This window comes from Arvicola amphibius, chromosome 15 (assembly GCF_903992535.2).
Source record: "Arvicola amphibius chromosome 15, mArvAmp1.2, whole genome shotgun sequence".
Classification (NCBI taxonomy): domain Eukaryota; kingdom Metazoa; phylum Chordata; class Mammalia; order Rodentia; family Cricetidae; genus Arvicola; species Arvicola amphibius.
Genome location: NC_052061.1, coordinates 13506611 through 13533737, shown reverse-complemented (window position 1 = coordinate 13533737; position 27127 = coordinate 13506611). Strand labels below are relative to the sequence as shown.

The window sequence follows — 27127 nt, the reverse complement described above, 5'->3', positions numbered from 1 at the left end:
TCACAACTGCCTGTAACTCCAACTCTAGGGAACTGAACAACATTAGGTATAAAGGGTACCCAACTCTCTCTTTCTTGTTTGTGTGCGCGCGCACACACACACACACACACAAACATACAAATCTTTAAAAATTTATTAAGTTGGAGAGAAAATTACTGTTTAATCTGTGACTGGACTTTGAATGAGAGATGTCATATAATAGCAGACTTTTAGTCTAATTTGTTTCATATAAGAATACAGTTTATAAGAAAAATAAAGGAACATATTTTTAGGCAGAATAATTTTTAAAAGTGATACTACTTTTTAAAAAGCTATTTAAAGAAGCACTAGAGAAAACCTAAATAAAAGTCAAAATAAATGACATGGCACTTTCATATGCTATTCTCAAGAGTTTTTCTGGTTGATTTTTATTAAATCAACTTTTATTAAGTCCTTGAGACATTGGAATTTTATTTTTGAACTATTATTTTTGCTGTTTTATAAATTTAAATTTTACAGTCAAATAAAATGAAGTAATAGCTTTTCAGTGATGACAGAGTGGACCTGCAGAGACAAGATCACAGGATGGGAACTGCGGGGCTGAGAGATGGCAGGGCAGTGCTGGCTGTTGCAGAGGTGCAGTATGCAAACCTTAAACTGGGATTCTACACAAATGCCTTGGAATGACTAGTCTGAAGAATACAGGGAAGGCTGCACTCACTACAGCCTAGGCGAGTCATATGAGAACACAAGAGCACGTGAAATCAGAACCCTATGGGCACAAATATTTTCAAAAGCACACTGTGGGTAGGATGGAGGCAGGTAGAAAAAAAATCAGTGGCAAAGCTGAAACCAAGCATAGGCTTGTAACCCAAAGCCCATAAAATCCCACATAAAATCTCACAAGGTGAGTTTGATCCGAGCACACCAGAAAGAATTAAGAAATGCCTTTAGAAAGAAAGTCAGAAAGGCTGACACAGACACAATAACTCCTGTCGGCACTGAAATACAGATCTACCTGGTCTGAGTTATGGAGATTAGTATTCCTACTCTACTCAGAGCCAACCACAAAGACAGAACCAAGGTGCTGGGGAAAACCATCTTAAGTAGGAGGAAATACTGACTGATAATATATACTTCTTATTTCATTTTGTAACTTCATTTTTAAAATTTATAGTTTTTTTTGTTTTTTTTTCACCTTAAGTAAATTTTATTTCACAAAAGAAATACTAACAGGACACACTACATGCAATCAACCAACTTTTGCAGCAACATTAAACTTAAATTTGAGAATAAAAACACACAAATATCATCTATACATATTCAAGCTTAGAACATTAGATGAGGCATAACGATCAGAAGCAATATGATGTAATTTTTTTCAAGACAGGGTTTCTCTGTGTAGCCCTGACTGTTGTGGAGCTAACTCTGTAGACTGGACTGGTTTTGAACTCACTAAGATTGCTTGCCTCTCTGCCTTCCAGTGCTGGAAGTCAAAGTGTTTGTCACCATCCCCACCTTGATGGGAAATCTCATTTATTTATTTATTTATTTATTTAAATTTCTGCCTCTTCCCTGCCTCCCATTTACCTCCCCCTCCCCACCTTCTCTCCTCCTCCTTCTCCTGTCCGAAGAGCAGTAAGAGATCCTTGCCCTGTGGGAAGTCCAAGGTCCTCCCCCTCCATCCAGGTCTAGGAAGGTGAGCATCCAAACAGGCTAGGCCCCCCCAAAGCCAGTATATGTAGTAGGATCAAAATCCAGTGCCATTGTCCTTGGCTTCTCAGCTGCCCTCAATGTCCGTCATGTTCAGGGAGTCCGGTTTCATCCCGTGCTTTTTCAGTCCCAGTCCAGCTGGCCTTGGTGAGCTCCGATCATAGTTTTTTATTTCAGTTTTTGCAATGTTTAAGCTTTTATCTATCTAGAGACTTTTTTTTTATAACTGTTCACTTTTGTTACATACACTTACTTATTCTGGGAGGATGCATATGCCATACCATGCTTGTGAAGCTCAGAGGACAACTTGAGGGGGTTGGTTCTCTCCCTTTACCAGTATGAGTCCTGGGGATAAAGCCATGTCTCCTCAGGCTTGTGACAATCATTCACATACACTGGACCAACCTGCTGGCCCTCTTTCTTTTCATGCACCTTCTCTACAACACTTTTCTCTATTATTTCTTACAGTTCCAACCCATATACTTTCCCTCCTATTCTTAAACCACTCCCTCTTTCCTCCTTTTCTTTGTCCTTTACTATTAGCACCCTTAGTTCTACAAACGCCCAGACTGCATTCCCACCAGTGCTGGGCTTCTGCCTCTGAGCCGCACTAGACACACGGATGTGAGCAGTGTTGTCCCTGCCTGTTCCCATTGGACTGCTGTCAAACCATTGTTTTCACTCCTACCTTTGCTTACCCCTTTAACTTAGCAATAGGAAGCAAATCTCCAAAGACAACTCACCAGGCAAACATAAACAAATAGGTGGGAAATAACAATCTCAGTGTCTAGCAGAAAGGCACATCTATCTCAATAAATTCATTAAACTCAACAACAAAATGAAAGGCATGAGAAACAAGTTAGCATGATACCACCACAGCCTCCTATGCCCTCAGTGTTGGAAATGAAAGAAAAGGAAATGGCAGAAAGATCTGAGAGTCCTACTTTCCAAAAGACGCAGAGATCACAAAGGACTCAAGTGGCAGAAGACAACTGAAATCAGAAAACCAGTTCAGGACCGAATAAGAAAGTACCAGAATGTATGAAGATGTAAGTAGTATTCCCAACAATTTCAAAAGCACAGTAGCAAAGTTCAGCAAGAAAACTGAGAATCTGTAAAAGGATCAAACAGAAATGCCACAAATGAAAGTGTCTGTCAAATTAAAAAAAATACAGTGATGATGTTTCAGTAATGTGTGCCAAAATGGAAATGTCATGAAAAACCAGCCAGAGGTCACCAGCACAATCTCAGTCACAAGTCTGACTTTGAGTAGCTTGGGCTTCCTGAGCAGTACCGACCTGCTGGGGCGGTGATGGTGAGTGTATGATTTTCTTCTCACTCATCCTGTTCCTTTTAGAAATGGCCTTGAACCAAATGAAGATCTGTTTCTAAGCTATCTCTAGAGCATGACTGGCTTCAAATATTTAGTAAAGTTTGCAGGACGGGAAAGGTTTCTCATTCAAGATTCACAACAATTTACAAGTTCATTTTGATTAGTATCCAAAATTTATATTTTTTATAAAAAATTTTTACTAAAGGATGGCAGGAAATCTGAGCATTTCTCCATGAAACACCTTAAATACAATGTACTAATGTCGACCTGTAAATCACATTAGAAAACATAATCATAACAACATATTATGGCTCAAAAACAGAAATTTGTTGGAGTGCCAAGTAACTATTGGAAGACATACTGAAAAGGGTGATTCTCTACAGTTCCTCAAAGGCCAAACAAACAAAAGAACAAGCAATCAAACAAATATGATCTCTATACATGCACAAAAACTTGCCTTACTAGCTGCAGAAAATAATGAACCATTAGAAAACATATTGAAGGCCCCTCATAAAAAGTACCATGCCATCACTTGTCCCAAGTTAGGGGGAAAATTGTATTGAAATCCAGAGGAATTGAGGCATAAACCTTTGAACTGCATACTTAAACATCACGAAAACCTTAGTATATATCTGGTCAATGAAAAATTTCACACAGAACAGTATCCAGAATTAAAGGGGGTGCTTAAAATTTTGGCAATTATTCATTTACTTTTTTATTTAACAAATGAAATAGAGAAGCACAATTTATGAACTAAAGTATAGGAGCTAAAAGAACAATTATAGCCCTAGTAGACTAGAGTTATTCATCTTATTAAATTCCAGCAACATCTAATGAACTGCTATTTACACAGAGATCTGTAAAGCCTGTATCCTACTGGCAGAATAGACTAAGGTAGGTTTATATACAAAACAGTTACAGATCAAATCCCAACTCTTTGAGAAAGCTTCCATGTTGACCAAATACTCTCAAAATGTTTTTTTCAAACAACCATTTCTAATGAGTTGGCTTTTCTTCAAAGATAAAAGCAATGTCCACACACAGCTCTGGCAGCAAAAGAATACATGATTAATTACACAGATATACTGCTAGTTACTCACCCTCCTAATAGTATCTGTGGCTGGCTGGATTCATTTGTGATACCAAATACATCAGGAATTAGATCACCATTGAAGCTGAAAAGAAAATAGTATAAAAATTAGGTAGCTGTTTTATTAAAATGTTACTTTTAACTTAGTTTTCAGGAGTGTGGAATATTACCATACTCGATATTACCATGTATCTATTTGTTGCCAATGAAACAGACAGTTGCCCCTTCCAGACTAAAGTCTTTTAGTTTTGCTAATGGACCCACCAGCCGCAATAAACCTCCAACTATAAGAAGTCTATAAGAATTAGATTTGCATGATCAGAAATAATACATTAGCTATCTATCTAAAAATACATATAATACATTTTAAGTTGGCAAATATACATATGTTTAACTTGAAAGAAAATTTCTCACCTAAGATAACAATGCTTCGTCCAAGGGTCAAATAACATTTAAGAAAAGCCACAACAGGCATGCAAGCTCTCTTTTGACTTGTTGGTCAGGGCTATGCAAGAGATTCCCCAAATATTACATGAGTCCCTACTCCTGAAGACACCATGCTCTTCAGACCCAGGGTCTGGAGGCCCCTGAGCTAGAACTCACCTGAAATCTTCTCCCCTAAGATGAGCTTTCATGGTAACAAGGGTTACAATGCAAATTTCCAACGTAGGAAAGCAACTAACAGTCCTACCCAGCTAGACTCCAGTGAACCACAACGACAAACAGCATGGCACAATAACCCTAAGGTTACAGTAGTGGCACACACACCTTGGTGGGAAACAACAGCTCATTAAGTTGTAACTAAGACCCTCTCAACAACAGTGAAATCATATCTGGTACTGGAAACTTAGTCAACTACCCAAGGTGGTGATGTCATATGGATCTTGGAGGAGAACCTATCAATCTCACTTTACTAAACCCGCACAATTCCTATTATATTCTCAGTATTAATCCTCATACTCACAAAGTCCACACCCCTCATCAAGGAAACTTCTTTATGCATTCTCTTTGCAACAGAAGAAGACCACTCATTCCCAGTGATGCATCTACAACATAACTCCTCTTGGACCTAAGACTCAAGGGTCATTGCAGAAAAGGGGACATAAAGATTGGGAAAGTCAGAAGAAAAGACTCTCAGTTTGCTGTGAGATTGTGTCTCTTAAAAATGTCATAGGGCAGAGAAAGGAAATAGGAGGAGAAATCTTGAGTCACAAGAGGGATTCCAGGAGACATGGAGAAGAAACAGGAAGCTCAAGTTAAAAGAAAGAAAATTTAAGGGACCAGACTGCACAAGGACACAGCATCACTACCTGCCCTGTTGAAGGACCAGGCCACACCTGGACACAGCATCACCACCCACATAGCGCGGTGACAGCAGAGGCCTCCAAAAATATTCGACCACCAGATCCTCAGCCTCAGCCCTGCCTACATCTAGAGTAGTTATCGCCAGAGACAGGACACCAGCTGCACCTGGAGGAATGACCACGGATGCCATGGCCCCACCTGAACCAAGAGAAGTGACCATCTGAGCCTTGGGCCCATCTACACCTGCAGGAGCGATTACCAGAGGTTCAGTCCTGCCTACACCTGAGGGAGCATTCAAGGGAGACACAGCCTCCAGTCACACCAATTGAAGGAAGAGGGACCCCTTGAAGTACAGGCTCCATCCATACCGATTAGAGGAAGAGATGGGTAGACAACAAGGTATGAATACAGTCAACAACACAAAGAACAATACAGCAACACCAGAAACCAGAGATTCTATAGCTAGAAGACATGAACGTTCCAACACAGATGAAATAGAAGAAAATGAAACTAAAAATAACTTCATAAAGATGATTGAGGCACTAAACGAGGAAAGAAAAAATTTTCTTAAAGAAATGGAAGAATAGAAAAACAAAAAATTGGAAAAGATAAATAAATCCCTTAAAGACCAAGAAAAAGCAATTAAACAAGTGAAGGAAATGGTTCAAGTTTAAAAACTGAAACAGAAGCAATAATGAAATACAAACTGAAGACACTCTGATAATGGAAAACCTGGGTAAACAATCAGATGTGATCACAAACAACAAAATACAAGAGGTGAAAGAGAGAATCTCAGGTGTTGAAAATACAGTAGAGGAAATAAATTCAGTGGTCATGGAAAATGTTAAATCCAACAAATTCTTAACACAAAATATCCAGGAAATCAGAGGTACCATGAAAAGACTGAACCTAAGAATAATAGGAATTGAAGGAGAAGTCCAGCTCAAAGGAACAGAAAATATATTCAACAAAATCATAAAAGAAAACTTTCCCAATACTAAAGAAGGATATACTCATGAAAATACAAGAAGCTTACAAAACAACAAATAGACGGACCTAAAAAAAGTTCACTCCCCACAAATAATATAAACACTAAACATACAGAATAAAGAAAGAATATTAAGAGCTGCAAAGGAAAAAGGCCAAGCAACATGTAAAATCAGACCTATCAGAATTATACCCAACTTCTCAATGAAAACAATGAAAGCCAGAAGGTCCTGGTCAAGTGTTATGCAGACACTAAGAGACCACAGATGCTAGCCCAGACTACTATACCCTGCAAAATTTTCAATTACCATAGATTATTTTCAATTATCATATTCCATGACAGAACCAGATTTAAACAATATGTAGCCATAAACCCACACAATGAACTAGAAGGAAAACTCAAACCCAAGGAAGTTAGCTACATCCACAAAAACACAGGCAAAAACACTTAAGTGGGATTATCTTAAGAAGAGAAACACACACACACACACACACACACACACACACACACACACACAATACCACCACCACCACCAAAAACAAAAATAATAAAAACTAGTAATCACAGGTCATTATTATCCCTTAATATCAATGAACTCAATTTTCCTATAAAAAGACACAGGCCAACAGATTAGATATGAAAACAGAATTTATCCTTCTGCTGCATACACAAAACACACCTCAACTACAAAGCAGACATTAATTACTTCACAGTAAAGGATTAGGAAAAGATTTTCCAAGCAAATGGACCTAAGAAACAAGCTGGAGTACCAATCCTAATATCTAACAGAATAGACTTCAAACTAAAATTAGTCAAAAGAGACGAAGAAGATCATTTCATATTCATCACAGGAAAAATTCATCAAGATGAAGTCTCAATTCTGAACATTTATGCCTGAAATACAAGGGCACCCACAATCGTAAAAGAAACATTACTAAAGCTTAACTCACACATCTAGGCCCAAACACTAATAGTGGGAGACTTCAATACCCAACTCTCACCACTGGACTGGTTTGCCAGAGAGAAACTCAATAGAAAAATAAAAGAACTAACGGATATTATGACTGAAAAGGGCCTAACAGACATATATAGAAATTCCACCCAAACAGAAAAGAACATACCTTCTTCTAAGCACCCCATGGGACTGTCTCTAAAATCAACTACATACTCGGTAACAAAGCAAACGTAAACAGATGCAAAAAATTGAAATAACCACTGTGTCTTATTGGATCACCATGCTTTATTCCTTAATAAATTAATATCAACTGGTGGAAAGACACTTAAGGAAATGCTCAACATCCTTAGTCATCAGAGAAATGCAAATCAAACAACTCTGAGACACCACCTTACACCTGTCTGAATGGCCAAGATCAAAAACTCTGATGTCAACTTATGCTGGAGAGGATGTGGAGTAAAGGGAACACTCCTCCATTGCTGGTAGGAGTGCAAACCTATACAGCTGCTTTGGAAATCAGTATAGCAATTTCTCAGAAAATTAGGAAACAATCTACCTCAAGATCCCGCAATACCACTGTTGGGCATATCCCCAAAGGATGCTCAAGCATACCACAGGACATGTGCTCAACTATATTCATAGCTACCTACTTACCTACCTACCTACCTACCTACCTACCTATCTATCTATCTATCTATCTATCTATCTATCTATCTATCTATCTATCTATCTATCTAGTTTTTTGAGACAGGATTTCTCTTTGTATCTCTGGCTGTCCTGAAGCAGCATTATTCATAATAACCAGAATCTGGAAACAACCTAGATTCCCCTCAACTGAAGAATGGATAAGGAAAATGTGGTACATTTACATGGTGGAATACTACCCAGAGGTAAAATAAAATCACATCTTGAAATTTGCAGGCAAATGGACAGGACTAGAAAAAGCCATCCTGAGGGAGGTAACCCAGACCCAGAAAGACAAATATAATATGTACTAACACATGAGTAGATACAAGACATAAAGAAAAGGATAATCAGTCTACATGCCACAACCCCAGAGAACCTAGATAACAAAAAGGATACTAAGAGAGACATGCATGGATCTGACTAGGAAGTAGAAAAAGACTAGATCTCCTAAGTAAATTTGGAGCGTGGATGGAAAGGGAGGTGGGAGGGTGGAAGAAGAGTGGGGAATAATGTACAGCACATTCCTATCCAAACAATTAAAATAATCAGGATTTAATTTTATAAAATGTCATATATGCTATACCCATGAAGTGTAGACAACATTATTGCCTAAACATGAGTTGAATGAGGATAACAGTAACAGACATGCTAAAATGCAAATGCATGTGGGAAAGCCCAGGAGGCCCCAAGCCTACAAAAAGAACTATAGGTAACTAGGAAGACTGAGAGTAGGAGAAGTAGTTTCCTCCAGGGACAAGTAAACCAACAAGTATCTGATGGTCAGCCTTCTAAACAGATCTACAACTAACACCATAGAGACACAGCAGGCTATATTTAGGAATACATAGGTACATACATATATGCATGTAACAACAATTAAGAAACAAGAGGCCATGAATTTGAAGGGGATCAAGAAAGGATATGTGGGAGGGTTTTAGATGGAGGAAAGGGAAGGACAAAATAATGTATTTATAATATAATCTTAAAAGAACTGTATTTGCATGAGTTACCTTTGGAGACAGAGGGGTTCTGACAGCTGTACTTTCTAAGCAGTAGTATAAAGGAAAGCCTCTTGCTAACCCATCCTGGACATATCGTAAAGCAGGAATTAATGTTATTTTGTGACTTTTTGGGTTAATCTATGAGTTCTGTGTAATATAAGGCTTAGTTTCTTAAAGGATGGGTTGTGACCTCAAGAGGGATTCCATAATTGATATAGCAGTTGCAACTATTTGGCAACAGTAAAATGTTTTTGAATTTGAAATAAACAAAAATTAATTTAAAGGCAAATATTTGATGAATCTGAGGTATTTTTCTATAATATAACTGCACTGTCGTTTGGTTATAAACACAAAACAATCATTGTGCACCACCCAATGGCAACCAAGGCTCTGCTGCTTGAAACTCCGGGTTCACATCAGTAGGACACTATGATATGTCCTCTGAGTACACAGAGTTTCTGCTGCTATGGAAACATGATCGTTTTATTACAGAGAGAAAAAGGGTATTTTCCTCCTGTCATTTCTCAGCATGTGAGTAACAAATTAGCCGCTATTTGAATTGTATTGTTGGCATGTTTGATTTTTAAAATTAACTTCTAAGTTGTTCACTTAAATTTCATGAAAAAAATCAATCAATAATGGCTTGGGGTTAAGTAGACTTTCCAACAATTTCTGAAATGACCCTAAACAAACATCTGCCATTTTAAAAAATTATATAAAATTTATATGAAGTGGCATTCTCAGCATTGATGTGTAGAAAATGAAATATCGATCATCTCCGGAAAACAATGAAGAAGCTCCACATTCTGCACTATGAAATGCGCAGCCAAGATTTAGTTCCTATGTTGCTGTGGGACATCCTTCTGTATATGTGTTGCTTTTATTGGCTAATGAATAAGTCTGCTTTGGGCTATGGTAGGGCAGAATATAGCCATGCTGGAAGAGATACAGAGAGAGGGTAGGCGGAGTCAGGGAGAAGCCATGTAGCAGCAGCAGGAGACAAACGCTGGACACCAAACAGAACCTTACTGGTAGGCCACAACCACATGGTGATGCACAGAGTAATAGAAATGAGTTAATTTAAGATAAAAGAGTTAGCCAGGAATATGTCTATGCTATTGGACAAACAGTGCTGTAATTAATAGCTTCTGTGTGACTATTTTGGGTCTCAGTGGCCAGGAATGCACAAGCAGCCTCTGCCAACGCTATGTAAAGTTTAAAAAGAACACCCTCATTTTTGTAGGTAAATTTGACTAATTTTAAATTAACAATAAAATTATATGTATAAAACCCAATTATTTTAAGGTAAAGCTTTTAGTGATTCACAGTCATTGCGTGTTTGACTTGCACACCTCCATCATACATGTACATAGCAGAGTCATGTGGACAAGTGGGAAGGGCTCATTAAGATGTTCTGCTCCTGTCTCTCCCCGACAGTGAGGGAAACAGTGCTAATTTCTGGAAATGTTAGGCTTAACCCACAAAAGAATCCCTAGCTGCTATAAAAACTCAAACTTGTCATTGATTATTACAACAATGAAAAAATACACAAGTTTATATTTCAGCTTTCACACCACCGTTGACCCATGATGTGGGAATGACTTCACTAGCTATAAATGGCACCACTGGAAACAGGAATGTGACCATAGTTTATGTTCCAAGAATGATCTTTACCTCATTACCAATATCATCTTATTTGAAATTCAGATTTAGTCATCTCGTTTATTTTGAGGAAATAAATAAAAAAAGGAAGATAAAGAAGGACCACATTTTCTTCTAATGTGGTAATCTTTCCTTATTTCTGGAGGGGATGCTATATTCTTTATATCTTTCAATGAACATTTTAACTCAAAAACTGCTATCTTAATTAAAGAATGATACATGACTACATATCATTATAGATCCACAAGTAACACATACAAAGTCATCCAAATCTGTATATTCCTTTCTTCAAGATAATCACTTTTTTCTTTCATTTGTGCCTTTCCTTCATCACAGCAAACAAATCTCATGTAATCATGCATACAGATTCCTATAAGAAGTGAATTTAGTGTCAATCTTACTTGGCAAAATACCCTCCTAAGTAAAAGATTTATTTTATGTTTCTAAGTTTTAAATTGTTCAAAAGCAAGCACACACTTACTCCATAATCAGTGGTTGGTCTTGAAAAGTCTTATTGAGTATGGTCATGTTTTTAGTATCTGTAAAAAAAAAAGGGACGTATATGAGTATATCCACACACATATACATGCATACAATACTTGTGACTATGAAGTGGCATTTATCTACAAAATATCTTTCATTCTTTACAAGATTCATCTTTAATTTCCTGTAACATCTATCACTAAGGAGACATCAAAAGCTTCATTTAGTGATAAGCCATGACAAGAGTTCACTTTAAGATTCAATTGAATGTTTCATTTGAGATTTCCATCTAAATATCTTTCGGCTGAATTTTTTTCTATACAATTTGATAACCAACAAGACTTCAATGTAGACAAATAAAATAGCAGATCTGAACCTATCCCACTCTGCATGTCCATGCTTCTTTCATAAGCAGCACTGCAAAAGGCACTCTTGTAGATTAAAGGATGAGTGGATGCTGTAAGAGTATTGTCTGCATACTCTTTCAACAGATGGTCTACTTCTGAGTTATCAATTGGCTTCTCAGATAGGATTTCAATATTTGTGAATGGATATAGTAGATTGATTCACAATCTATACTTTTAGTACTTTTCTGTACTGCAAAAAGCAAAAAGGAGGGTTTGCCAGACATCCTCGCATTTGCAATGCAAAATAAATGTAAGCTTTGTTGTGTTGTTTTGATAAGATTGGTCCCCAAAAATTCCTGTGTGTGAATGATTGGCCCATAGGCAGTGGCACTTTTAGGAGGTGTGGCCTTGTTGGAGAAAGTGTGTCACTGTGGGGGTGGGCTTTGAAGTCTCAGGTGCTTAAGATAGGACTACTGTTGCATTCACTTCTGCTACCTGCGGCTCAAGATGTAGAACTCTCAGTTCCCTCTCCAGCACCATGTCTGCCTGCCTGCCACCATGTTTCCTACTTATGATGATAATGGACTAAACCTCAGAACTGTAAATAAGAATTATGTGGTCACAGTGTGTTGTCCCTTCACAGCAATAAAACCCTAACTAAGACACTTGCTAACCAGAGAGACTGATTTTTACTGGCACGTGTGGTAAGGCACCGTCTATAATTCTAGTACACCCATCTTCGCGTGCCTGCACTGAATTTGGCAGCCATGAAGAGGCTGCGTGCATCATCCGCTTGCTGGTGAGACTATGGTGAGAACGGGCATCATCAGAGCAGCTGTTGTGCACCCAGCCACTTCTCGTGGCCAATGGACACGGTATCTTCCTTATTGTCCTTAGGGTTATTCCCCCAAAGTCCTAAAGTGTTCTTTTTCCCCTGAGACAGTCTCACATTTAGCTGTGGCAGGCACGGATGTCACAGAGATCCACCTGTCTCTGCCTCCCAAGTGCTGAGTTAAAGGTGTGTGCCATCATAGTAGGCCTGGAGTTAATTCTCTAGTTACTGCAATAACGTTAAAAGCTAACAATATATTTCTTCTTGAGGTAATCCTGTTCTCTGGAATGGACTACGCTAGTTTGCAAAAGAAAATGAACTTTTAAGAAGATTTTACTAGAATACAAGAACAGAATATTCAATTGTTTTGAGAACAATAACTTTCATTTTCATTAAGAATATCAGGTATGCTTTCACAATTTATCTTTCCCAGCCAATAATAAATAGTAAAAAATTTAAAACTCACTTAATGTTTGATTTTGTCCCCAGAAGATAACAGCTCCTAATTCACTGCTGCTACGATTCTGGGGGAGATATGTGAGCAGGACATCCATTTGTGAATCCCCATCATAATCTCCAGGGACTACACTCGTTACTAATGCACTGTGACTCCTAAGGGAAATAAAAATTTACAAAATAACAGAAAAGTTACAGAAGAAAAGGACATCTATATATTTACTGTGCAAAATATTTTCAATTCAAAATTCAAAAATTTAATATAAAAATTAAATTTATTATTTCTTTTGTATCTTATGCCCCTTAGGTATGTAGAACCTTCTGGTTTACAGAAGAAACCATAATGAATGGAATATAGAACAGTTTATATAATACCATAAATCTAAGCTATAGCAATAGAAAACTTATTTATATTCAAGCTCAGGCTCAGTGGTAGTGTTTGTGTAGTATGGATGAGGCTCTGGATTTGGCTTCCACTATCCCCTAAACATAAGCGAACCGAATACAAGATTCTGAAGAGACGGCTAAGCAGTTAGGAGCACTTGCTGCTCTAGCAGAGGACATGAGTAAGATTCCCAGCACCCACAAGATGGCTCAGTTTCACGGGGATCCGGTGCCGTTTTCTGAGCTCTGGTGGCTCTTGTGTGTACACGGTGCACCTGCAGAAACTCAGGTATACTCATATATTTAAAAAATAAATGTTTAAGAAAAACAAAAACAAAACCACTGTGCAAAAATTTATTTGAAAATATGGTAATAAACACTAAAGATTAAAATGGTTGCATCTGAGAGGAATAATAGAGTGCAGGTATAAAGACAATTAGCTTTACTTTCAAAAGTGTTCTAGATAACAATTAAAACAAAGGGCTGAAAAAAGGGTTCAGTGGTTAAGAAAATGTACCGTGGTTCCCAGCACCAGGAAGGGAGGGCAGCTCACAAACACATGTGACTCCAGTGGAGCCAAAGCCCAGTCTGGACACTCGTACTCACTGACATGCCCATATACAGACACACAGATACACAGACAGACAGACACACATACACACACTTAATCTTTAAGAAATTAAAACAGCAATTTCTAACATTAATTATTATTAATCAGTTATGTATTAATTCAAAAAAATTGGAGGTCTTATTTAATCTAATAAAACTATCTGGGCAGTTATGGCTCATGCCTTTAATCTTAGCACTCAAAAGGCAGAGGCAGGTGGATCTCTGTGAGTTCAAGGCCAGATTGGTCCATAGACCAAGTTCTAGGACAGGCCCCAAAGCTACACAGAGAAACCCTGCCTCAAAAAACCAACCAAACAAACAAACAAACAAAAACAACTCAAACCAAACCAAACTAAAACTCAAGCCCTTTATATTTTATATATTTCCTTGACTTATAATTCTTAAAGAAAAAACCTTCATTTCTAGGTGGTTAGCTCGTTTCTTGTATTTATCCATTTCTGTTTTTCTTACTCTAAATATTCATGGCATCAACTACTCCAAAAATATTTCTGGATGTAAATTATTTTTCATTCCTTTACAAATTTCCTCCCAATAGTCTAATTTAAGGCCAGTGTTTTTGTTAACAGCATTCTGACTTTAGATACTGCTGAATTTGAGCAGAACGTAGTCCACACAGGGACATGAATGCAGAGATGGTAGTGCAAGCCTTCCTCAATTGGGCTCGCTCACTGGATGTGGAAGCCTCTGTCTGTCAGTCTTGTCCCCTCTCTCCTAGATGGGAGTACAAATTCAGTTCCTCATGTGTGTGAAGCAGGCACTTTACCGAGCCATCTTCCTATCATTTCTGCAGTAATTAAAAACACATCTCTTAGTCTGTGATCCCAGTTCATACTGTATGTGATTTATAGGCTAAACAATGTAAGTACATTTTTCGTAATCTGTGTTTTGTACAACATAGATGACTCCTCTTTTCTCATCTAATTGAATTAAAACATTTTCAGTATTTAGAAGGATGCTAGTCTGCTCTGATGTCCTTTCCCCAGACTGTCATTCTCCCAAGTGTCTCTACCTTTTCTGTCAAGTTAATCTTTTCACACCTTTTTAAAATGCTATTTTCATTGCCATCTTTTCTAAATGCTATGTACTCAAACAACATCAACTAAATTTTATTGAAGCTATGTTGTTAAGCTCAAATCCCATGACTGTCTGGAACTGCAACTTTGGTTTGCACTGACCCATTTCTTTCTCCATTAGCTTAGAGAGAGCATCCAACTTGTTTCTGAGAGTTCCCAAATCATGTTGGCTCATGATCATTGGGATCCATTGATTTCATTATTTCCATTTATTTTCATTATTATTTCCATTATTTCATAATAATCAACCAGGAAAAAGAAATGATAAGAACTATTATTTAGGGGGCTGGAGAGATGGCTCAGAGGTTAAGAGCATTGCCTGCTCTTCCAAAGGTCCTGAGTTCAATTCCCAGCAACCACATGGTGGCTCTCAACCATCTGTAATGGGGTCTGGTGCCCTCTTCTAGCCTGCAGACATACACACAGAATACTGTATACATAATGAATAAATAATTTAAAAAAAAAAAAGAACTATTATTTAAATCACATTTTAAATATTAAGATATTTCAAAAGCTTCATTTCATTTCTGTCAAAATCAATATTAAAAACTCACCATTAGAACAAAAGGAAAAATAAAAACAAAGCCAAAACAGAACAGGACAGGTCATTGACTTTTCCTCCACATGCAAAATATTTTTAAGATGGTGAGACTTTTGTGAGTGATCTGCTTCTGCAGGAACTATCATGAGACACAGTTCATTCAAGAAAGCAGTCTGCAAGGGAATGAAGGAACAGACCTGGATCCACCAAAAGTTAGTTTTGTAAAGGTGGATTATTTTTAAATTTATTTTCAATTGTTTCTTCTTTTAAAAAAATTACATTTTGTTCTATGTGTTTCTCTCTCTCTTCCTCCTTCCCCACACCCCCTCTCTCTCATGTGTGTGCGTGCGTGCATGCTTGTGTGTGTGTGTCTGTGTGTGTGTGTGTTGGCACCACAGTGTATAAGTGGAGATCAGATGACAATCCACAGTCAGTTTTCTCCTTCTACCATGTGGATCCAGCTTAGGGGATCAGACTTAGTAGTAAAGTGCCATCTCATCAGTCATTACATATTCTTTTACTTATTTATTTTTAACAAATTGCTTTCTACTCAGGCTTCAGAACCAGGAACTTTGTGTCATAATACCATAGCTGTACAGAACTCATTTCAAACACAACCCAAGGTACTGCATATTCATATTATAAGAACTAATATTTCCAAAAATAATCATTTGTACTTACCTCAAGGATATGTTTACCTTGGGTTTAAAATAGGGCGCACTCTGATCTGCTAAGAAGACGATTAAGTCATTTCCTAAAAGAAGCAAATAAATGATTTTAGAAAGAATGGTTTTTTGTAAATCATCCAGTCAGTGCATAAACACTTCTGGGTATGGTTTCTATGAGAAACCTTTTATTCTAATCTAGTCAGACAGCAAGGATACTCACACTAACCTAATGGAATGTAGGAAAGGGAAATACGGAAAAACATACTTGTTCAAGGCAAAGTGAAGCCATGGGATTCCATCAATTGGCTGATGAGCTAATTTAAAAGAACCATCTATATAAAGAACACGTCTTAAACTATCCTATTGTACACCGAGTATGAGACTCTGGTTTGATCTGCAGCAATGGAGAAAACACTACCTCCCAACCCCCGCCAAAAAAACCCCAAAACCAACAAAAATCCCTTATTCTTTGTTGTGCTACTGTTTAGTCTTGTGTTTTTTCCGCATCCAATCAGGTCTCCCTTATGTGAACCTGTTTATTTCATTATACAAATTCATCATACCAATGATGGAGGAATTCCTACTACATCTTCTTCTCACAAATAATACGAATACAATTCAGCACATAAGCAGAAAAAGCAGAGCCCTCTAAACATTCCTCCTTTGCTTGCTATGGAACTACCTTCCACATGGGTGGGTCCATGAAACTCAATTAATGCTCACTGGGCTAGACTTTCAGAAGTGCTTAATATAACACAGGATATCTTTAAATTTAAGGAGAGTCTGTATATCCAGTTTGGATGCATTAGCTATAGGCTTGCACCATTCATATAACAGAGGTAATTATTCAAATACAGGGAAACCATCCAGGTTTATAAGAGAGAGGTTCTGCAGTGTGGGAAAGAACCCTCAAAAGTCCTTGTTGGATCCCAGAAAACCTAGACAACGATGAGGACCCTAAAAGAGACATACATAGATCTAATCTACATGGGTAGTAGAAAAAGACAAGATCTCCTGAGTAAATTGTGAGCACAGGGACCTTGGGAGAGGGTTGAAGGGGAGGGTAGAGGTAGGGAGGAGAGCAGAGAAAAATGTAGAGCTCAATAAAAATCAATATAAGGGGGGGAAGAATTAGTTAATAAGAAAGCCTGAACTAATAGGCCAACCAGTTTATAATTAATGTAGGCTTCTGTGTTATTTCTTTGGGATTGAACAGCTGTGGGACCAGGCGGGACAGAAATCTCTTTCAACAGATAAACACACAAAGATACAAATGAATAAATATTCCTTAAAAGTGAGAGGAAAAAAAAGTCCTTGTTGGAACCCTGTCACTCAGCTCTGTATGGGTTTTTAACTTTATTCATGGCCTTGGTCCTCAGTCAGCATCTTCCAATGAACGCACTTTGTTAGCATCCATTTTTTTCCCCCTTTAAAGGCTTCACGTAATTATCGAACCTTCAAGAATGGCATGTTGGCTAAACATGAGATGCAAAACTACAGTGATTAGCTGTCGAAAACTCCAGCAGTAACTAGGGCGAGGAAGGTTCAGATGTACTCTACAGACCAGGCAACTCATGTTGGCTAAGTCTGTAGGGTGAGAAGGAGATCAGTAGCTAATAACCAAAAATGCTTGTGTGCGCTGTGGTGGGTTTGGTACTCAAGAAGGCACAGTGCCTTCAGAGAGACGTGGATCTTAACAAAAGGAAGACTAAATGAATTGAGCAAATGGTAGCGGCAGTGGGTGCATTTCTCGTAAGAAACTGTCCTGTTCCGCCTTTTCCAAACAAAGGAGGCGGAACATTGGACAAAAGAAGGGAAAACAAACGCTAAGGCCAGAAACCAAGACTCTTAGGAATCAGGAAGAACTTTGTCCGGCAGGTGAATATGCACCGGGTGAAGGCTCCAGGCTACTGGGTGAAGGGGGCGATTGGTGTGTTCCCAAGGTTTGGGGGCTCATGGCCAAACCGTGCGGTGATTGGGTCAAGACCCGGGGTTGATAAAAACCGGGGAAAGGGAAAGTTGTCAAGGATGATGAAGATAAAAGGAGAGCCCCAAGGCTGGGAAATGCAAGAGGGAGGGTAAGAGGAAGAAGGGGGCGTGGGTACACCGGGAGGGGCAAACAGGGAGGGCCGGCAAGCACTGACTTTCCCGCAGCACGAAGAGGTCCGTCTGCTTGTCGGAGTTGAGGTCCCCGAAGGCCGCCAGGGTGCCCCAGGCCTCCGCCCCAAAGAGCTCGGCAGTGACATTGTGCAGAGCCCGCGCCGGGGCAGGCCCAATGCTCAGCAGCACGAGCCCCAAGAGCAGGGGCGCCACCAACGCCCCGGCGCTAGGCAGCAGGCCTGCCGCCATGGCGCCCTCGGCCCGGCCGGCCTCCGCCGCGCTTGACGGCAGCCGCAAAGCACCGTGCGACCTCCCGACCGAGAAAAGACTCAGGGTGCGGGCTCACGGGCTCTCTCGCTCTGCACTCTCACGCTCGCCTGGGGCTGTCCCTCCGACGACCAAGAGGCCAAGGAGCTAGGGCGACGTCTGCCTGGGAGCTCACTTCCGGCCGGCGTGCCTCCCGACAGTGTCGCGCGCGGGGGCGGGGCTGGGCGGGCGGTGCTGACTGGCAGCCCAGGCGGTGGGCACTGTGCGATGGCTGGGGCGGAGGGACTCATGGACGAAGTAAGCTGGAAGGTCTTGGAGCGACGAGCCCGGGCCAAGCGCTCAGGTTTGGCTGCCTGTGACAACAACCTTGTCTCTGCTGGGTACAGTGGGTGGTGCGCTTCCTCAAGTCCCTTGGCGGGAGGCAGATGGGATCGATCGTGGGGGATCAACTTGTGTTCCCAAGTTGTTTTCAGAAAACAGTAGGTGGTCCTGGCTGTGCTATGATCTTGTGCCACCTGTGCTCCACTCCCCATGCCCCGCACTTCCCGCATTTAGAAAACTTCGGTGTTTCTCCCCCTAAGTTATTTCCTCTCCAAAATTAGCGGCAAGTTGACTTCTCCAGCAAAGTTGCCCCTAGAAGAATGGCAGTGACAAGTTCTTGGGGAAGGAAGGTACCTACCACCTCTCTTTCTCTGAAAACATAAACCTTCAATTTTGGTGAGGTCCTAAAGAGCTGGAGACTACTCTTGTCTTATTTCATATGCCCCCATCACATTTTGCAGTTATTTTGAGCCGCAGCCAGTTCCGTGTGTCAGAAATCGAGGAAGACAGGGTCTGGATCACAAAGTAAGTTAGCATGCAGTTAGGGTCCACAATGAAACTGGCCTCTTCTTTAGTCAAGTGATCCCAGCACCTAGTTTCCAGTTGTGGGTCCAAACAACGGAGGTCAGAAGATGCCAACAGTTCAAGTGTCCTGAACTGACTTGTTCAAATTGCAAAGTCACCGACGCTTTAAAAGTTGTACTCCTGGTTAACAACTCCTCAGGGAACCAAGATTGAAACTGCCCCTGTTAAAACTGGATAGAATCTTGAGCAAATAGTGCGTCCTTAAACACGAGAGGTGGTGGACGGACAAATCTTCCAGCAAGGAAGGACCTTTCCCTTGTAAAAGAGTGAGGAAAGATTGTGGAGAGTACCAATTTCATTCTGTTTTACATCTGAAAATCCTTGTGTTTATTTACTTAGGGCTGTAATGGAGCAGCCAAATGAAAAGCTGAATTTCTCAAAAGTAGTTGACAGTCACAGAATATATGTTTCCTACTTTTTCTTAAATTTTTTTATGTCATATAAAAATATTGACTTGGTGACTGATAGTGTGGTTGTGGAAGTATAAAAAGTGTTCGCCAGGTTATGCTTTCTGGGCAAAGAGAATAACTAGTCTTCTAGAGAGTTGAACAATGACCCCAACACATACTTTTGCAACAGAATTCTTTTTTAATAAGCATATAGATTCAATTTTCTCTTCAAGTCTTTGTTTTGCTCAAATGTATGTCACAGCAGTAATCTCTGAAAACCTTACGTTTCTTATTAGGATAAATTTTGTTTTATTTGCTATTGTTGAATGTTGTTTCTTAAACCCAGTCCCGTGCACAGTAGTTACCTGAATAGCATCAATTTTGAATGTTCCTATATGTTTACCTTATAAGAGTAAAATTTAGATAGAAGTAAAAAAAAAAAGCAGCTGAGGCAAATCTTTGCAGTTTCTGATTTTTAGACTCTGGGAAATAGAGACAATAAACGCTTTTGAACCACATTCTTTACTCCCTGCTTATTACAAAGAATGAACTTGATTCTGTTTACAACTATTAGGAGAATATACAAACAGCCTTGTTTGAAAGATTAATCTGTTGCTGAGATAGACTCCTCTTTGGAGTTCTGTGCATTGTTACATAGTATCATAACAACTTTACAATAAAGGATGCAACTCATGAAATGTTTCTTAATAAGTGGGTATTATGTTTCTGTCTATTCCTGTAAGCAAACTTAATTTGCCAAATAAAGGAAATCAAATTTTCAAGTCATAAAAGATGAACTAAAATTATTTTTGATTGTCTTTTGCACATTGCATCATGCTAATAACTGCTCATACTGCTTTGAATTAATCTAATGCTGATTGCTTCTAACCTTCACTAAACAGTGGTAACAGTGGTGTAGTTTAGCTGCAACGCTTATGATAAGAGTCCAGCTGAAATGGCCCACTCACCCGATGCAGCCTTCTCTTCACCTGCTTTGTTAAGGTCTGGTAAGTGTACAGACCCCCAAAGGGTCAACTGATAATTTTATATATCATTGTTTCCGAAGACTGATGTCACTATATGGTATTTTTCATTTCTCTTATTTCCCCTAGGGTGAACTTTCAGTGCCATTTCAGTTAGTGTTGGGCTTGTGTTTCCATCGTGTTTTGAATGTGTCTTGTGGTGGAGGCCCTGTCCTGACGATTGCAAGCTGTTTGACCGAAGGCAGTTTCTTAGTGTCTGGGAGCCTCAGCTGGACTTGCATGATTGATTTGTAAACGATTTTGCCCACTTTCTAGGTACTGTAGTGCTCATGGTTGTGCAAGTGTCTCTGTCCTGTGGGATAAATTCCTCTGGCTACACGCCCAGATGGTAGGTTTATTTTTAGGCTTTTGAGAATCCTTCAGCCTTGTTTTAAAGGTAGCTGCATTCGTTTACACCCCACTAGCGATTGATAATAGTCCTTTTTATTGACACGGATGGCAGCATTTTCTCTCTTGCCATTTGTGATCTTGATGACGGCCATTTTGACTCGGGTGAAATGAAATCTCAGAGTAGTTTTATTTAGTCTGCGTTTCCCCGATGTTTAAGGATGCTGGTGACTTTTAAAAGAGTTTCTTAGATTTTTATAATTTTTATTTTGAGAGCTCTATTCTTGTTTTGGATGCATAGCCTATGTTTTAATTAGGTTGTTTTCTTAGAGTTAAGTTTTGGGGTTGTTTTGTTTGTTTGTTTGTTTGTTGGAGACAGGGTTTTTTCTGTGTAGCCCTGACTGTTCTGGAACATGCTCTGTAGACCAGGCTGGTCTCAAACTCAGAGATCTGACTGCCTGTGCCTCCTGAGTGTCATTTTAGTCCAAGATAGTTCTCTATCATTGGAGGAAAGACGCATTTCTTGGATCTATGAAAAGTTGGATCTTGTTTTTTTTAATACAGTCTATTAGTCTGTGTTTTTTGGTTTTTTTTGGGGGGGGGGGATTGAGTCCGTTAATATTTAGTTGTTTTTGAAAGATATTTGTTTTGTCATATTGATATTTTTCTTTAGTACTTCTGCCTGCTCTGATATTGCTTATTTGTCCTTGTGTTTTCTTGTGTGGTTATCCTTCTTTTTCTGACATACACCTTCTAGTTCCCGCTGTAGTGCTGGCTTAGTGGTCATAAATTCTTTGAGTTTGCTTTGATCGTGGAAAGTTTTTTACTGCAATGTCACTTATAAAAGAGCCTTGCTGAGTGTAGGTTGGTAGTTGTAGTCTTTCAGAAGTTGGAATATATCTTTCCTAGCCCTCTGGATGGAAGACTTTCTAACTAGTAATCTGTTATTCCTCTGATGGGCCTGACTTTCCAAGTGACATGGCCCATGTACCCACAGCTTCCAGATCTTTTTTTCATCTTATGATCTTAGTGTCTTAATATGATATGCCATGGGGAATCTCTTTTTTGTTCTTACCTATTTTTGCTCTGTGGGCCTCTTGGTTTGGAAGGCATCTCTTTTTCTAGAGTTAGGAAATTTTCTTTTATGATTTTATTAAAAGTATTTTCTATGCCTTTGCCTTCTAATTTTTCTCCTTTTATACCTTTTATACCTTTTATATTTGTAGATTTGTTCTTTTTATAGTATCCCAAAGGATGTTCCATTCTTGGATATAAATTTTTTGACCATTTTCTGTGAATGAATGGAATAAATTTCTTTACCTTATCTTCTAATCGTTGTGTTCTTTCTTGGTTCATTCTGTCAGTAATGCTTTCTACTGAACTTTTTATTTAACTAAATGAAATTTTTTATTTTACTTTGTTTTTTTTCCCAGTAATTCTCTTATCTATTGAATTCATTTTTCATATCCTTAATTGTTTCCCTTATTTCATTTACCTATTTCTATTTTCATGGACTTCAGTCAGTTTTCTCCTGTTCTGTCTTAATTTTTTCAGATGTTAGTGTCCTCTTTAAACTGCTAGTGTCCTCTTTGAACTGTTTGTAGTTGTTCTTTTAAATTCTGTGTGTTGGATTTCATCTAAGTTGTCCTCCTTGGGGACCACTTACTATGATATTGGTGCTTTTTGTGGGGGGCATACTATCTTGTTTTTTTTGTGTTTTTCTGATGAGCCATGCATCTGGAGTAACACTGTTGGTTTGTGTGTGTGTGTGTGTGTGTGTGTGTGTGTGTGTCTTTTGCTATTTATATTTAGCCAATTGAGTAAGACCTCAAGATGAGAGCCTGGAGGAGGGTAGGAAGGCTGGATTTACTGGATCCTGGCTGGGCTGCTCATGGAGCATCAGCTGAAGAGGCCCTAGGGGTGGAAGAGGAAGTTGGAGTGGAGGGAATGCTTTGCAAATGCACACATAGGTCATGTCTTCTGTTGTGGTTGGGTAACAGGGAACTGTGGTGCAGCTGAGAGGTCACAGATGACAGGGTAAAGGGCTGCCAGCCTAGTTCTTCACCAGGTAGGGCCACATTTGGTGATTTAACTGGAGCCGGCTCCTGGAACAGGAAGAGGGTCCCAGTTATAGCGACTGTCTTACCTGATCTGTGCTGGGCCAGTTCTCATATGCGGTGCTTCTGCTGGTGCAGGCCCCCAGGGGTAGGAAGAGGTCATGGCTGTGTTGCTGTGGGCCTTCCTTTCCCTCCTCGCCTGGACCATGTGCTGTGGTTTGGTTGGAGCAGGCTCCTGCTCAGGGAGGGAACGTTTGGTGGGGGTGGAAGGGCTGTCTTTGTTTTTCACTTACCTATGTTTTTAGATTTATTTTTATTAGTTTCAATTTGTGTGTGTGTTTCTGCCTGTCAACATGTTTGTCTGTCTGTGTGGGTATGTGCATATGTGCTGGCCAGAGATGTTCTATTGCCCTAGAGCTGGAGTAACTGTCGTTAAGAGTCCTTGGATGTGATATCAGGAGTGAAACTCGGGACATCTCCAAGCGTGGTGTACACTACCTGCTGAACCACCCTCTCCAGCCCAGGGTGCGTGTCTGGATGTGTGGCATGTTGGAAGTGGAGTTGTACTCGTCCCAGTATTCCTGTGCAGGTCAGACTACAACTAGGTGGAGTCTTCTGCTATTTCCTTTCACCTTTCTTGGGTTTCTTGGACTGAGCTCAGACTGACAGGCTTACACAAGTGCCCTTGTCTACCATCTCACTAACTTAGTTGATTGGGTTTTTGTTGGTGTAAATTTTTCAGCCACAGGCACTGTTGTTTATTTTGATTTTCTTACTAAAGAGTGAAATTTTTTTAACTACTAAATTTACTAATTACTTCAAGGTAAATAGATTGCTAAAGAAAGTAGAATTTTGTTTTAACATTAACAGAGTCTTTGCAGATATGAGATCAGAAACTTGTTAAATCAAATGCATCAAGAAACAAAGTAGAAAAATACCAAACTCCAGTATTATCCATTTTATAGACTAATTCCTTGACTAATGCTTTGAGTGTTTACATTTTGATGAGATTCATCTCCCCAAAATTTACAAGGCTATAAAGAAGTGTGTAGACATTTATTTGTTAAAATACTATCTCAGCTAATTTGCATCTGTAATTTACTCATTTAGAACTTGCATTTATGATAGAAATTGGGTGCTTTACATTATTATATTTCTGTGGACATTGTCCTTGCAAGTGAGTTCTTTATTGCATGTTTCCATTAATAACCTGTTTGAGGCATGCCCTAGGGAGGGATCATATCAAATTCTGTCTCGCATCTATGCTTTGTGGTGGGATCATCTGGACTCCGAGGGGCTCTGGCAGCTCCGCCCTTCCTGTTGTGTCCTGTGTGGGCTCGTTCCTCTCTGTTCTGGCAGTTTTTCTCAGGGAATATCCCATAGCTTGGGGACAGAAACATAGTTCCATGCTGTCACCCTCAGAAACTTAGGAGTTTCCCTAGTCGTTTAGGGACTTTGGTCAAGTCAGACTAAACTAATACTCATGGCACTTATAGGAAAGGATTTCAGCCCTTGGAATTTAAAGCTATAGCTGGAGATTTTACTAAAGGCAGTTTAATATAGACTTTATGCATGGAGGTAAGGAGAAAAGCCATGGTCTTGGGCTTCTGGGAATGGAATGGTGGGAGGCTGGTGCAGAGGCAGAAGGAAGGCACATCTAAATGTAGGGATGCACTCCTCATCTGGGAGTCCCAAGGAATATAACTCAGCTGTAGGTAAGGCTCCTCAAGGGGGAGTCCCAAAGAATCACTGCAATGGATTAAGTAAAAATGCTGCAGACCCTCCAGTGGTGGCCATGGGCAGCCAGTCCCAGGCAGGGATTGGTGCAGTTCTCCCAAGTGGCAGCAGCAGGCCACAAGGAGAGATAGATAGACGGACACTCCACGAGACCACCATGCCTTAAGTCTCTGGCTAGTCCCGCTGGTCTCAGGCAGGGAGCCACCCTGCAGGCAAGAGACAGAGACATGGATATGCATGCCATGCAGAGTGAGGTTGGATATTTATTTAGTGGGTTATGGAGAGAAAGGAAAGAAGGGGAAAAGAGCAGAGAGGCAGAGAGAGAAAGAGAAAGAGAAGGGAGAGACGGAAACTGCCTCTTCAGGAGGAGGAGGAGAGACGGAAAAGGAGGGAACTCAGGCTGGAAGCTGAAGATCAGTTTGCCTCAGCAGATGGAGGCAGGGGAGGGGAGGGAGTGGGTGTGGCTTCTCTTTTAAAGAGGCAGTACAGACCATTACAATCACAACTCAGCTGTAGGTAGGGCTCCTTGAGGGGGTGTTGCAGAGAGGAAGACATACTGAAGTGTGGGTAGGGGGTTCATCATGAGAACATCAGAGAGTAGGACATATCCAGACGTAAGGGAGAGTTGAAATTAATTACCTTGGCATTTAATCACATATACCATTTTGGTGGTTCTCAAGTTGTGTGTCATAAAGTTTCTGAGAAACATTTTCCCCTTTTCTCTATTGGTGAGTTAGATGATAACATTGCTCTAAAGATGTCTTAGATGACATCTCAGTTTGCTTTCTATTGTTGTCATAAGGATTGAAAGCAACTTGGGGAGCAAAGGGTTTATTTCTTCTTATATGTCGCTGAGAGCAGTCAGAGAAGGAACTGAAGCAGGGGTCTTGCAGAAATGGTGCTGACTCATTTGCTCCCCATAACTTCCTCATTCTGTTTTCTTATACAACTCAGGACCACCTGCCAAGGGGTGTCACTGCCTACTGTGGGCTGGGCCTCCTACACCAATCATTAATCTAGATAATACTTGACAGACTGGCCAGTGAGATCAGGGCGAACTGAAGCTTCTCTTCCTGGATGACTGTACCCTGCATCAAGTGAATGCAAACTATCCAGTGCAGACAGAATTATGATGTTAAGGTAAAGCGTGGAGCCATTAAGCATATTCAAAGGATTTATTACATGTCCTTTTTCTGTAAATAGATTCTGTAGTGAGTTACTAGAGACTCATCCCTTTGCTGACTAGAAAGGTGAAAAGCTCTTGCATTTTCTAATTATGCATAGTTTGAGGGGTAGGTAGGGACTAAACTGCCCTGGCAGACCCCAGTAGAGGCCTAATCAGTATTTAATGGCATGTGGCTACCTTTGCATGGCCTCATGGCCGAGCTTCTCAGGAAAAATTATCCACTTGCTCTGGTCCTTTGGGTTTTCGGAGGAGGAGTAGGGGGAGGCATCTACTTCTTGGAGACTTGAGAGGCAAAGTGCTCCTTAGGAGTGGCCTGGACGCTTCTCAAGGCCACAGTAGAGTGTGTGAACAGCTTGGCAGGCTTTGGAGACTCAGTAACTACTTCTACACTATCGCAAGCCCAGCACTCAACGCAGGCTGCTTGGGTGCAAGTGGGGACTTCAGGAAGGTGGGTGTCTTTCTAATGGCGTTTTCAGATGAATCACTGTGGCAACTAAACTTCGTCACTTCTGAAAATCCCAGTACCTTTCTAAGTGCATGATTAAAACTCACCCCATTTTGATATATTATAATCTAAGATTTAATCTTTCAAAAATGAACATCCTTGGTTTTTAATTTAGTAAAAGCTTTTTTTCCTCTATCATTAGTAACTTCATACAATATCCTAGTCCCCCCTTTTAGCCTTCAACAATTCAAGTTTTAGGTCAGGAATGAATTTTGCAAATAGCATCCATACTATTATTTGTATTAGATATCAAGATTTATAGCTCAAGCTGAGAGTAGAGAGTATAATAGGTATCTGACCTTTATCATACATTTTTTAGCTTCTTGGTATCTATTAAAAACATAGTCTCTCTAAATGGTTACCTTTCTTACTCTATTTCTTCCTGTTTTCTTCATTGAATCATTGAAGAATTTTCTATGCATTTTGATAACGGTCTTCTGGCAGTTAGAATATCATGTTGGTTAGTTCTAAATAGTGTTGGTA

General features: G+C 39.8%; 2 protein-coding genes across 8 annotated transcripts in view; one reads left to right on the top strand and one right to left on the bottom strand.

The window, feature by feature from the left end:
* Itfg1 (integrin alpha FG-GAP repeat containing 1) overlaps positions 1–18688 on the bottom strand; it is a 120633-nt gene extending 101945 nt beyond the window's left edge. The window contains exons 1-5 of the mRNA XM_038312378.2: positions 18272–18688; positions 16141–16213; positions 12842–12987; positions 11195–11252; positions 4126–4200 (exon numbers count right to left, since the gene is read on the bottom strand). Of these exons, the coding sequence (XP_038168306.1) occupies positions 4126–4200; positions 11195–11252; positions 12842–12987; positions 16141–16213; positions 18272–18476 (557 nt within the window). The 5' untranslated portion in view covers positions 18477–18688. The remainder of the gene's footprint in view (positions 1–4125; positions 4201–11194; positions 11253–12841; positions 12988–16140; positions 16214–18271) is intronic.
* Positions 18689–18699: 11 nt separating this feature from the next.
* Positions 18700–27127, top strand: part of Phkb (phosphorylase kinase regulatory subunit beta) — a 175867-nt gene continuing 167439 nt past the window's right edge. For 2 of the 7 annotated variants that reach the window (XM_038312372.2, XM_038312371.2), the window contains exon 1: positions 18700–18837. In XM_038312372.2, coding sequence (XP_038168300.1) covers positions 18762–18837 — 76 coding nt within the window. In that variant the 5' untranslated portion in view covers positions 18700–18761. Of the gene's footprint in view, positions 18875–20691; positions 20797–23783; positions 23806–27127 lie in introns of those variants that run through there. The other 5 variants (XM_038312373.2, XM_038312374.2, XM_038312376.2 and 2 more) reach the window with 5 other exon arrangements.